This window comes from Gopherus flavomarginatus, chromosome 6, assembly GCF_025201925.1.
Source record: "Gopherus flavomarginatus isolate rGopFla2 chromosome 6, rGopFla2.mat.asm, whole genome shotgun sequence".
NCBI classification, from domain to species: domain Eukaryota; kingdom Metazoa; phylum Chordata; order Testudines; family Testudinidae; genus Gopherus; species Gopherus flavomarginatus.
Window position 1 is genome coordinate 31,035,020 of NC_066622.1, and position 12,297 is coordinate 31,047,316.

General features: G+C 53.7%; 1 protein-coding gene and 1 long non-coding RNA gene across 3 annotated transcripts; one reads left to right on the forward strand and one right to left on the reverse strand.

Annotated features, from left to right (window-relative positions):
• Positions 1-1,479: 1,479 nt before the first annotated feature.
• On the reverse strand, positions 1,480-7,807 carry LOC127054493 (uncharacterized). Of its 2 annotated transcripts, none has more exons than XR_007775265.1 (3): positions 7,665-7,807; positions 4,339-4,437; positions 1,480-4,198 (listed from the first exon to the last, which is right to left on the reverse strand). It is a non-coding gene; the product is annotated as an uncharacterized LOC127054493 (long non-coding RNA). The 2 variants fall into 2 exon arrangements; XR_007775266.1 differs by lacking the exon at positions 7,665-7,807 and adding an exon at positions 6,451-6,661.
• A 134-nt stretch (positions 7,808-7,941) lies between these two features.
• Positions 7,942-11,944, forward strand: PPP1R14B (protein phosphatase 1 regulatory inhibitor subunit 14B). Its single transcript, XM_050960709.1, has 4 exons — positions 7,942-8,949; positions 10,317-10,400; positions 11,059-11,091; positions 11,537-11,944. Exons 1-4 carry the CDS (start codon positions 8,731-8,733, stop codon positions 11,603-11,605), a joined length of 405 nt encoding a protein of 134 aa, XP_050816666.1. The 5' UTR covers positions 7,942-8,730; the 3' UTR covers positions 11,606-11,944.
• The last annotated feature ends 353 nt before the right edge of the window (positions 11,945-12,297 follow it).

The window sequence follows — 12,297 nt, forward strand, 5'->3', positions numbered from 1 at the left end:
AGCCCAAAGGTGATGTTTAGGGATGTGTGTGGAAGTGTAGGGAAGACAGGGATTTAATGGGGGAATTGTGTGAGGATGTGCCCCTGATGCCAGGGTTAAAGATTCAGGAGCTGGGCTTTGGATCTCAGCTAATACTAAAGGGTCATACACTGTGCAGTGCAATAGGGCTCCTCAAATCCCTCCATTCCCCAAGCTCCCTGGGTACCACACACCCATCCCCCTCTATTTCAGGGACTCCCTGCATTTCCACCACCGCATCCCTCTTCCCTAGGGCTGTGGTTGCCCCCTAGTCCCATATTCTCCCCCCCATGCCAGGGACCCTATGCCCCTCATGCCAGGGACCCTGTGTGCCCCCCATCCCCCTCACCTTTCCTAGTCCCCATATTTCTCCTCTTTTTCTCTTTCAGGGTGTCTAAAGTCCACTGGGACACAAGCAGTGCTGAGCTGGGGAGTTGAGCTGGAAGCTGTTGACTACTGCCATCAACCAGGTCCTTGATCCAAGCCAGTTCCATATGAGCCAATACTGATTATGTGGGGAGAGCACTTCCCACTGACCCCCCTGCTCCCTGCAGCACAGAGGGACCGGGATCAAAACTGACTTCAGTAGGAGAGCACCCCACCTTGGAGCACCACACTGGTGCACTGGGGCCAGCACTGACTGCAAGGAGAGAGCACCCACTACTGAGCCCGCCCACCCTGCTGCCTGCAGCACAGCGCCCCCTAGCACCAGACCTGGCACAGGGATCCCCAGGTAGTTTCCCGCGGGCGAACGAAGGGGCATGAGGAGAGAACAGGATTCACCAGCTATGGGACCAGACCCAGGCAGTAGGGGACCTGCCACTGTCTTGGGACTCAGGGGTCCTTGGGATACTGTGGGGGAAATCTAGCCACCTAGTGTGGGGAGCAGCAGGAGGGGGGGGCCTCTGTGACTCCCCCACTCCAGCAATGCCTCATCCCCCCCGCCCTGCAGTTTCCACAAATGGGCGACACTTTTCCATCTGTATGGAGCCCCTTTGGGGCTATTCACCTTGACAGGCCCCATCTGCCTCTGCTCCCTCCCCCCAGCCCCATGCCAGCCTTTCTGGGGAATAAACAGTGCAGAGAGGGGGAAAGAGGGGCTATGTCCTGAGGAACCTGAGGAACCTGGCTGAGGGGGGAGCTGGGGGAATTTGCAATGAGAGCAAACAGGGTGTGGGGGCGGCTCTGGATCCAGCGCCTGGGTCTGAGGCAGGGTGGGAGCCATAGGGAGGGGGGAGTGTCTTCCAGAGCACAGTACTGATGTAAGCTAAAGAGAGTGTTTGGGTCTCAACAGAGCGGTAACTAGCTATTTTTGTGCCCAAGGCAAGAATATAAAATAGCACCCTCCTTCCTCCAGATAATTTCATAGTAGTTACTTTGGAAAAAAAGAAAAATACGTAAATAACAAGAATAATAATGATAATAGGTTTATTTATTTTAATAATAAGTTCCCGTACAAATACATATAAGGTGTGCGTCATAGTGCATGGAACATACTATTTAAATAATCACAAATACAATTTAGCTGTAGAACCATATCAGATACGATTCATGATTATTTTTCAAAATTGTACTTTTTGCGCTTTTAATGAGGCAAAATCATCTATAATTGCATCAAAATTAATATCATTCACTACTTCATATTCTATTGAAAAGATGGACATATTTGTTAATCTCTCCTGACCCGTGGTTGCTTGAAGGTAGTTTTTAATTAATAGGAGCTTACTGAAGCTTCTTTTGCAAGAAGCCACAGTTACTGGCAAGCGGAGAAATATTCTTAATGCAATTTCTAAATCTGGATAAGATTCGGCCAAATTATATTAATGAATTAACTGGAGAAGGTCCAAACTAGTTGCGCATGAAACGTCTGGAAACAGCACTGACGCCTGATGTTTAAAACTCTGAATCTCTGATGAAATTTCAGAGGCATTAAAATTTCTGTCATATTTGAGACTTAAATCCACTGCTGCTTTTTGAAGATTTGTAGTGTCCATTTTAACATGCGAATCACCTGAAAGAAAATCAAAATCAGAAGATATCTCCTTTAAAGTTTCATATCTCCAATGTAACTCAACTATTATGATGTCAAATGCGTTTGTTATTTGTACTTTGAAAGATTGTTCAGCTGATAAATTAGAAGATTCATCTGCACACTCATAAAGTTGCTGCCTTTTTACTTTTTGCTTTCTGGATTCAATCAATTCTGCCGGTATTTCTATATTTTCAGCCGTTTTTTTACAGTCTGTAAAAATACTGACCATATCGTTATCGCTTTCATGCATCTCTTGTAAAATATTTTGTAATCCGTTGATCATTTTACAAGACTGAGAAACAGTGATGCCTTTTGCTTGTAGGGCTTTATTCACTCTGTCAGTATGAGTTAGGATTTTGCACCATATGGATAACGTGCACAAAAAATTATAATTAATTTTTTTAAGAAGGCTATTAGCTGCTGATATTGCTTCTGGACATTTCCATGCAACAGTGACATTTTTTAGAGCCTTGGTCACTTCTGCAATCTGCGAATTTAAGGCTTCAATTGCATTAGCTCTAGATCACCATCTAGTATCAGCATGACATTTTAGTGATACTTTTAACATATCCATTAAAATATCCCAGCGACTGGTTGAATGAGAAAAAAATGTGTATTACTTTTGTACAGCGGCAAAGAATGAAACCATAGTAGAATTTATGGAAGCTGCACGTACTCCGACTAAATTTAGACAATGGGCTGAATATGGTACAAAATCCGCTAATCTATTTTTTTGCAAAATTACAGCTTTGACGCCTTTGTACACACCTGACATCTTTGCGTCATTATCATAGCCTTGGACTCTCGCGTTTTGAAGATCAAGCCCATCATTTTCGAGCTTCTTTATTATTTCTTTGGCTAATCCAGTTCACATTTTTTCTTTGGTTTCAATGAAGTCTGTGAAACTTTCTTCTATAGATACAATTCCGTTATTGATTCTCACGTATCTCACAATCTGGGACATTTGCTCTCAGTGAGATATATCTGATGTGCAGTCCAGAAAGATAGAATAATATTTAGCTTTTTTTATTTTGGATATAATTTCATTACGAACTTGGTTTGCTAGTAAGCCAATACATTCATTTTGTATAGCCAGTGAAAAATAACTCACTGAACCTTTTCTGTGAGCTACGATGTGCTGTTTTAGTTGAACATCATAATGACTTATACATTCCAATAGATTAAGAAATATTCCCAAATTAGGATTTTCTGTTCTGCTACACGATCCTCTAGGTGATACATTGTTTTTGGCACAAAACATCACGGCATCAAGAATTATTTTTAGAATTTGTCTCCATTTTTGCTTATCAGTTTCAATAGCTTTTTGTAGCGCATCATCGACACATTCTTCGCTTAGTAATCTCTTTTGTAAGGATTTCCATTTACAGAAACGTTTACGATGATTGGTTGAATTTTCATGTTCCATAACACGGTTTAAATTTTTCCAATCATTAAATCCTACTTTCTGATTTGCAATATTAGGTTTGGTAAAGCACCGATCGAATAACATGCATGGAAAACAAAAAAATGGACTTACTAGTTTCCAAGTAAATAATCCAATTACGCTCTATGGTTTCACCGTTAAAAAGCTTTTTAAAAAAACAGTCTCCTGAAAATTTTCTTCAATCTTCCGATGTTGATTCATGGAAAGCTTCCGATTTTCCCTGACCAAGTCCATGTTCAATAATGTGGCATCTTATGTTATTGTTTATACAGGGCCAAGATGGTGGATCGTTAAAATTGATTTAAATGATTTGCCTTGCAGAGGAATGATGTTGCTGATCGCGGCCGTTCACATTAGTTTTAGCTATGATATCGAAGGTGTCAAGTGTCTCATCATTGTCAGTAATTAATACTGAAGGTGAAGTTGTAACCTCACGATCCAATTGCTGGCCGATAGCAACAATATTTTCTGAAGTTGTATAATTCTCATTGTTACTATTAGATAGTGGTGCTGAACGTATGCCGTCAGAGACGTCAGCTATTGGCGTATTCCCATCGTTTGATGCATTTTTCACTAGCCATTTCCCCATTATCACTGACATTTTTCATTTTCTACTGTAAAGTGTTTTCGTCGTTTACGGTACTCTGCCCCACTCGGACATTTAGAATTCATACTATTCATAATGCAGGATCTTGTTCGATAGACTGGAATAAAAATTAAAAATACATAAATAAATGTATTAAATTTGTCTAAACATTAAACAAGATCATTATATTATAGAGATCAGAGATTCCCAATCTGTCATCTCCATAAGAAATAAGGACTGATAAACAAAGGCACTCACCCTTTGGAGGGTCTTAAGCGGATCCGAGAAGTCCTAATACATAATCAGCGTGTACTCACTGGGAATACTAGACCTCGATTACTTGAATGACAGTTGTGTCTGCAGACAAATGCACTGACATCATCTTTTCCTGCGCCCCTCAGCTTTATGCGCCTGAGGCAAGTCCCTCACTGCCCTCGTCCTTGTTACGGCACTGGTCTCAATCTACAGGACATCTCTCTGCCTGCTACCCAGCCCTGTGCTTTGCTGGTGCCCCTCAGCCCCAACCCACAGCTCCCTGCTATCCCAGGCCTGGACTCCCCACCCCACCTCTGCCAGTGCCCCTCAACCCAGACTAGCAGCTCCACCCCTTCCATCTATGGGTGAATCCCAGTTCCCTTTTGTCCTTGCTGCGACCATTCCCCGAGTAGCCAGCAGGTGGCAGTGTCGGGCTGCAGCCCGCCGCACCCGCACGGAGAACAGCCTTTGCGGGCCAGAGTCTTTACGTTTCTGAGACCCACCTCAGCTCTATGAATGGATCTGACACCCTCGCAGCGGCCACGCGACGCTTCCTGCACCCAAGGCACCTACGTGCCAAAGGAACAGTGTGCACCGGCCCTAGTGCACAGGCTGTGGCAATGTGCTGCATGCAGCCCCACACAAATGGGGACAGCCCAGGGAAACAGTTTAGGTGGCATTGTCACTAATGCATGCATGCACAGAGGCTGCATCAGTGTGCTGCACGGCCTCCCCGCCTGTTGCACGGCAGTAGTACAATGGAATGGTGCATTGTTGCAGCGTTCTTTGGCTCTAAGCTGCATAGGAATAGTGCAAGGCTGCATTGACCCTAGTGCATGCTTATAGCTGCATCAAAGTGCCCTCAAACTCTATGCTAGCTGCATGGGGTCACAGCATGGGAATGATGTAGGTTGCATGACTCCAATGCATGCATATAGACTGCCTTACTGCTGCACACACACTGCATGCTCATAGCCCCCATGCATGGTGCATGGGGATAGTGCATTGGACCACTGCAGACTGCACTGACCCTAGTGCATGCTCACAGGCAACAGCCAGGTGCTGCAGTTGTCCTCCCCCCATCTGTCCCATGAGACAGTGCATGGGACAGGATTATGATGCAGCTGCATGCACAGCACCCTGCCATGGTTTGGCTGCTGTGTGATGCAGACTGTGGGGTAGCACCACCATCCGTAGCCATTACTATAGTGGCTGGGACCAAGGTTTCCAGGCCCCCTGCTCCGCTCTACGCACTAGTCTCCCCTCCCCTCAGCACAACAGAATTGCAGGGCTGCAAGGCAGAGACCCCACTCTGCTCCCAAAGCCAAGAACAGAAACCAGGAGTCCTGGCTTCCACCTCCCTACACTGGGGAGCCACCCCCAGCCCCTGTGGAAGGATTGGGTCCCCGGCCGGGGGCATTTAACCAGTGCCCTTGCCCCAGCATGCTGAGCCCAAGGCAGGGCCAGGGTGGTGCCCGAGGGGGGCGTGTGGTAGGAGAAGCACGCAGAGTGGGTGTGCTAGCTGGGGAACGCCACATGAGTGAGGGCTCCCTTTGGCGGGGTCACTCTGGGGCTTGGGGGCACAGGCACAGAGGGAGGCTCGGATCAGGCTGTGAAGGGCGTCACTGCCGGGCGCAGCTGCCGCGTTTGCTCCGGGGCCCCGGCCAGGCCAGGAAGCGCCTGAATCGCGGCTCTGTTACTCAATGTCGGCCACGTGTTTCCCCGACGCCTTGGGCCAGGCCGGCCCCAGGGAGCCAGATCTTAAAGGGACAGCGGCCCTCAGGCCCCCACAAATTCCCAGTGGGGTCAGGGTGTGTGTGGGTGTGTGTACGGACTGGGTGGCAGGGGGGATGGAACCTACTGAAACGCTGCTCCTGCTGTCCAGTTATCCCCCAACGCCCCCACCCCTCTGAAACTTTTCTACCATCACCCTCCTTCTGCTGACCCCCTCCTTCACCCCCTGGACAGGTGCGGGGCTACAAGATAGAAAACATGCCCCAGCCCTCCCTCCCTCCTAGAGTTTCCATGTGAAAGGGGAATGTGAACCCAGGCCTCCAGGCCTTTCCATGCCACCGCAGTAAGTCCCCCTTCCCCCATACCTCTAGCTCTAGTCACCTCTCTGCAGGGAGCATAATACTGCTCAGTACTGCCCCTGTGCCCCCCCCAGGTGGCACTAGTTGCAGCTCAGCAAGGGCAAAGGATCATTGCTTCTGCATCCCTCCCCAGAGACTGCTGCACCTCAGCACCAGGCAAGGGATCTCCGTATAAATAGTTCAACGCCCCTCCCCAGAGGTGGCTGCCAGGGGCGGCTCTAGACATTTTGCCACCCCAAGCACGGCGGCATGCCACGGGGGGCACTCTGCCGGTCGCCAGTCCCGCGGCTCCGGGGGACCTCGGGACCAGCGGACCCTCGGCAGGCATGCCATCGAAGGCACCCTGCCTGCCACCCTCCCGGCGACCAGCAGAGCGCCCCCCGCTGCATGCCGCCCCGAGCACGAGCACACACTTGGTGTGCTGGGGCCTGGAGCCGCCCCTGGTGGCTGCATCCCAGCACCAAGGAAGGGATGCTTGGGTTGGGTACATAGCCCCCCGGGCTGTGCCCCACCAGCATGAGGAGTGACCACTAGATTTCCCAGCACCTCAGCTCTCACTGTCTCTACCCTAGTCCCTCTCCAAATAACCGAGGTCAGAGCCTGCTCCCCCCCTCCCACCGGTACAAAGTGCAGCTCGAACCAGGTGGGACGGGGGGTTCCTTCCTTGCTATCTCAGACAGCAGGGAGCTGCTCCTCCCCCACCATCGCTGCCTTCCCATAGCGGAACAGGAAGGATGGAGACAGAAGATAGGGACAGATCGGCTGTCGGGGGTGGGGGGGACTGGACAAATTGACAGCCTCCCTCTGCTCCTTTGTTATGGACAGACAGACGGATACACTCCCCCTCCCTCCACTGAGAGACGGAAGGACAAATGGGCATGCATCGGAGAGGTCAGGGACAGGCAAGATGTGGTGGGGGAATGGATGGATGGACAAACGGGGGGTGGCGGGGAAGACACACACCGAGAACAAACCCTGTGGCCTGGACACGCAGCATGTGCAGGGGAAGGGCAGAATACCGCCCCCCCCGCGCTGTGACAGACAGCCAGAACCCCATGAAGGGGCAGACAGCCCCTGGGTGTGCGGGGAGGGACTCCTCCGGGATGGACAGAGAGACAGGCCGATCGACCTTGGGTTAGAAGGAGGGAGAGCCGAGCGCCCCTGGCCCATGGGGGAGGGGGTGGGGACAGACCGGGAGGGACAGAAAATCGCTGTGTTGGGGGCGAGCAGACTGACCTCACTCCACCCCCTCCAGTGGGGAGGGGGGATGACGGACAGACAGGCGGACACAGGAGGTGAGGGAGCGACGGACTGACAGAGAGACGCTGCGGTGGGTGGCAGGGGCGCAGCCTGACCTCCCTTCCCGTCTCCTGACGGACAGAAGCACTGGGGGAGGGGACAGACAGACACGCGGCCCCTTTAAGGGGGTGGGGAGGGGGCGGGGGAGGGAGGCGAGGAGCGAGCGATAGCGGCAGCAGCGGGACAAAGGGGCTGTCGGGGGGGAGCGGATCGGAACCGAACCAGAGCCGGGAGGAAGCGGTACTGCGGCAGGGGCGAGTGAGTGCCGGAGGAACCGGTACCAGCACCCAGGACAGCGCTGGCCGGAGCCGGTACTAGCAACTGGGGCTGGGAAGAACCGGTAGTGGCAGTACCAGGCGGATCTGGTACCAGCAGGACGCGGAGCTTTTCCATATTCTGGTTCTGATCCCGGCCCCCGGTCTGGAAACACCAAGAAGAGGGGATCTGGACCTAGTTCGGGACAAGACAGCACCATGATCCGGTTCTGGTCGTACTAGGTTTGGGCAAGAAGCGAATTAGGGTCCGGGAGGAGAATCGGCCCCGTTCGATTTGCACGTGGTCCCAGAATAGGCAGGACGGATGTGGGTTTGGTCCCGATTCGGTGCAGACAAGAAGTGAATCTCGCTCCAGCACCTAGTACTAGGCTGAAGGCGGTTCTGGTTCCGGCCTGGGCCCGGTTCCGTGCAGTAGAAGGATCTGGCCCAGACTGCACGTGGTCCTGGTTCCTTGAAGGCAGAACCCAGAGCCCCTAATAGAGCAGGATCCGGTTCTGGCTCCCGCGAGGGCAGGAAGAGGACCTAGTTCCTCCCATCGCGGTATCGGCAGCTGAAGGCGCCTTCGGTTCTGGACCCACGTGTACTAGGGTCTGGGCTGAATCAACATCGGCAGGATCCATCTGAGAGCTGCTCCCTGCATCAGCAGCTGGAGGTTGTGAGCTCACGTGGGCCCGGTTCGGGCAGCAGCGGAGTCGGTTCTGACCCAGTTCGGGTCCCCGGCCCGGCGGATGGCAGCGCCTTGCAGCCCGGAGAGCGGCCCAGCGGGGGCCACAAGCCCCCGGGTGTATTTCCAGAGCCCCCCGGGGGAGACGGGCCAGGAGGAGGAGGAGGGGCCGGGCCGGCGCCAGGGGAAGGTCACGGTGAAATACGATCGCAAGGAGCTTCGCAAGCGGCTAAACCTAGAGGAGTGGATCCTGGAGCAGCTCACGCAGCTGTACGACTGCCAGGTACCCCTGGGTCCTGGAACAGCCCCATCTCTGCCTGTCAGGGACCCCCAAGCGCCCAACTTTCCTAGCACCCCCATCTCCAAACTAGGGGAGTCCCCTCCCCCATTCGCCCAGTCCCCCAAACCCGGACCTCGCCCTGTCACATGACTGTGACCCCCAGCTGGGCCCGCCCCCGTTTAAGTACCGGCCGCCATTCCACCCGGACCCTCCCCCTGCGCGCCAGGCCTCCCCCAGATTTGCTCTGTAGCCGATGGATTTGGGGGCTGGGTTGGAGAGCTGCTAACCCCCACACTCCTATCGGGCGGGAGGGGGTCTTCAAACTTCCCCCAAGTTTCTCTCGCTGCTTAATTCCAAGGATTTTCTTTGCAGGCTGTAATCGCTTTAAAGTCTCGAGGGGCAGAGAGGTTACCCCGCCCCCATCTTTAGAGTCAGTGGGGCTGGATGGAATCTAAACAGTTAATTCCTAAATTGCCGGGGGGAGGCAGATTACCCTGCCAGGTTGCCTCTCCTGCCCCTTGGTGAGGGGTTCAGCGCATTTGGGAGGAGTTTGGTGCGAGGTTGCTGGAGTTAATCAGTTTTTGGTGTTGGTGGGGGATCTCCCCCCGGGGGGCACAGGCTAGTATATGTGGACGCTCCCTCCAAACAAAGGGGGTGGGGCAGCGGTGGGGGGAGGGCGGCGTGACTCTTCCCTGGATTCCAGCTTGACTTGCTTCCTGTGTCTAAATCTCCGTGTGGATTTCGGTGACTCCCGCTTGCACACAGCGCTAGGGGGAGGGGCGCACGCAGGGATCCCTCCTAGGGACCGAGATGCAGCCACCTCTGGGGTGAGGTGCCAGGGCTGTTTATACACGGTCAGATGCACCATATGGAGCTTGTGTCTGAGATGGCTAATGTGGCTGTAAGTAGCTGGAGCTGCTTGAAGGGCTGAATCCTATTGTTCAGACTAGTGTCTGCCATGCCCCCCGTGGGGGGAGAGCCCAACTTCTGATTTAATTAGGCAGGAAGCTGATTAGGTGGGGTTCTTTTTGGGGGGGTTGGGGAGACGAGAAGGTCTGAGCCTGGCTTCTGGAGTGGAGGGTGACCTGATTAAGCTGTTTCTGTTTGCTGCTAAAACTCTTCCAGCTGCTAATCTCCCCTCCTCACCCTACCCCCAGTTCCCAGTCTGGTTTTGGGGGGTGGGGGGGAAGCTGGGTGATGGGGGATAGGTGTGACTGCTCCCAGCATGCACTGCTTGGTCTGAGTCTGAGGTGGGAGCATGGGGACTGGCCTGTTCACAGTGTGTGTGTGTGTGTGTGGGGAGGTAACTAGTTGGGGGACTACCCCAGTGCACTAACACCCCTCCCCCATCATTTCCACCCCTTCCCCAGGAAGAAGAGATTCCAGAGCTGGAGATCGATGTAGATGAGCTGCTGGACATGGGCAGTGATGATGCCCGGGGAGCCAGGGTGAAGGTAGGGGGTGCAGCAGGGTCCCACTGCCAGTGGACACACTGTCATTCCCTTGGGGCTGGCATGGGCCTCAGCAGGTAGTCTTGGGGGTGTGTGTGTGTGCAGGGTGAGGCTGGGACTAGTGAGGTGCCTGGGATGGTGGCAGGGGGTTGGTGGATTGCCAGGTGAAAGGGGAAGGGTTGGGGCAGCAAAGCACCATGCTGTAGGGGACGATAGCCAGACTGGTGGGAGTAGAATCTGGGGCAGCACCGACCTGGCTGCAAGGAGGGGCCTGTAGTAGCCACCCATGGGGTGGGGGTGCATGCCAGGGGAGCTGGCCTAGGAGAGGGAGTGGGATACAGGGCTGGGGATCAAGCAGCCTGAGGGGGTGGGGAACCCAAGGGACAGGGGGTTGGTTGGGTCTTGGGATGCCATGAGGCAGGGAAGGAAGCAGGGCTGGGAGCTACAAGGGAGGGGGATATAAGGTATGGGGCTGAGGTAGGAGATCCAGCATGTACAAAGCCATGGGGAGGTCTGGGTGGTATGGGGCAGGGATGCAGGGGGGCAGGATAGCTGGACTGCAAGAGCTGTTATGTTGGGGGTGGCAACTGGAGGTGGAGGTGGATCTGGCCCGTGGGCAGCCCCCCTCTCAGCCCTGACCCCCTCTCTTTCCTTCCCCCAGGAGCTCCTGGTTGACTGTTACAAGCCCACAGAGGTGAGTGACAGGTCCCCCTCCATCTCACACAGGAGCCGGAAACACTGGGACCCGCCCCCTGGGCAGTGGGAGGGGAGGTGGATGGCTCTGCTCCCCAGCAGTTGTGATCAATCTCCAGGCTGGGTGGGGGAGTCAGCAGCTGCTATTCCCTCTCCAGTCCCCTACCCCACCCCCCTGCACACCTGTCATTTTGGGGTTGGGGCTTCCTCTCCAGAGCTGGTTTCTAGGGCCCTGTGAAACCTACTGCTGGGTGGGGGCTGTATCCTTAGAGGATCCTGGGCAGCTGGGGGAAGGAACCAGGCTGGGAGGGGGCGGGGGCTGTCTCTGAAGGGGAGTGGGGTCTAGTGGGTTAGGGCAGGATGGGTGGCAGGATTCCAGGGCTCTATCAGAAAGGAAAAGGGCATTCTGCTCCCGCCCCCATAACCCTTCTCTTCCTCCCCACCAGGCTTTTGTGGGGGACCTGCTCGACAAGATCCGAGGCATGCAGAAGCTCAGCACCCCTCAGAAGAAATGACCCCCCCAGTCCTTAGACCCACCTCCCCCAGCTTAAGTGGGGGGGGGGGAGCAAGCAATGGCACCAGGCTGGGGTGGGGGGAATCCCTTCTCTAAAGCTTGGGGATGTAGAGGGAGGGGGGCCCCCTCCTCAACTTCCCCAGTGCATTGATAATCACTAGCCAGCTGGACAACTCCTTAGCAATACCCCCACAGGAGCCCTCTCTTTTTTTGGTAGTGGGGGGCTCTGGGGAGGGGGCTTATAATTTGATTTTTTTAAGGATTTTTTTGAGGTTTTTTAATTATTACATGAATTTTGTGTTGTTTTTTTATATGAATTTAATAAAAGGGTTTGAGAGTTGGGGAGCTGCTGTTCTGTGTTGGGGGGGTGCAGGACCAATGGAGGAAACAGTTGCAGGCAGGTTGGGGGTCAGAGTGGCACCCACTGGTATAAGTGGGCACTGGGGTGTGGGACACTCCCAAGCATGGGGAGGGGCTGAAGAGGGCTCTGCAGGGGATGAGAATCAGCAGGGCTTCCTGCTTGGGATGACTGCAGCCCCTTTCCCCATTTCTCAAGCATCTTTTGATGGGAGCAGGAGGGCTGTGGGGAGATACCCCCAGCCGAAAAGGGAATGGAGCCTTTTCCCAGCAGGGGTGGTGGGATCCCCTGCAGGATAACACCCTGTTGCCAGCAGGCCCAACCGAGATGTTAAT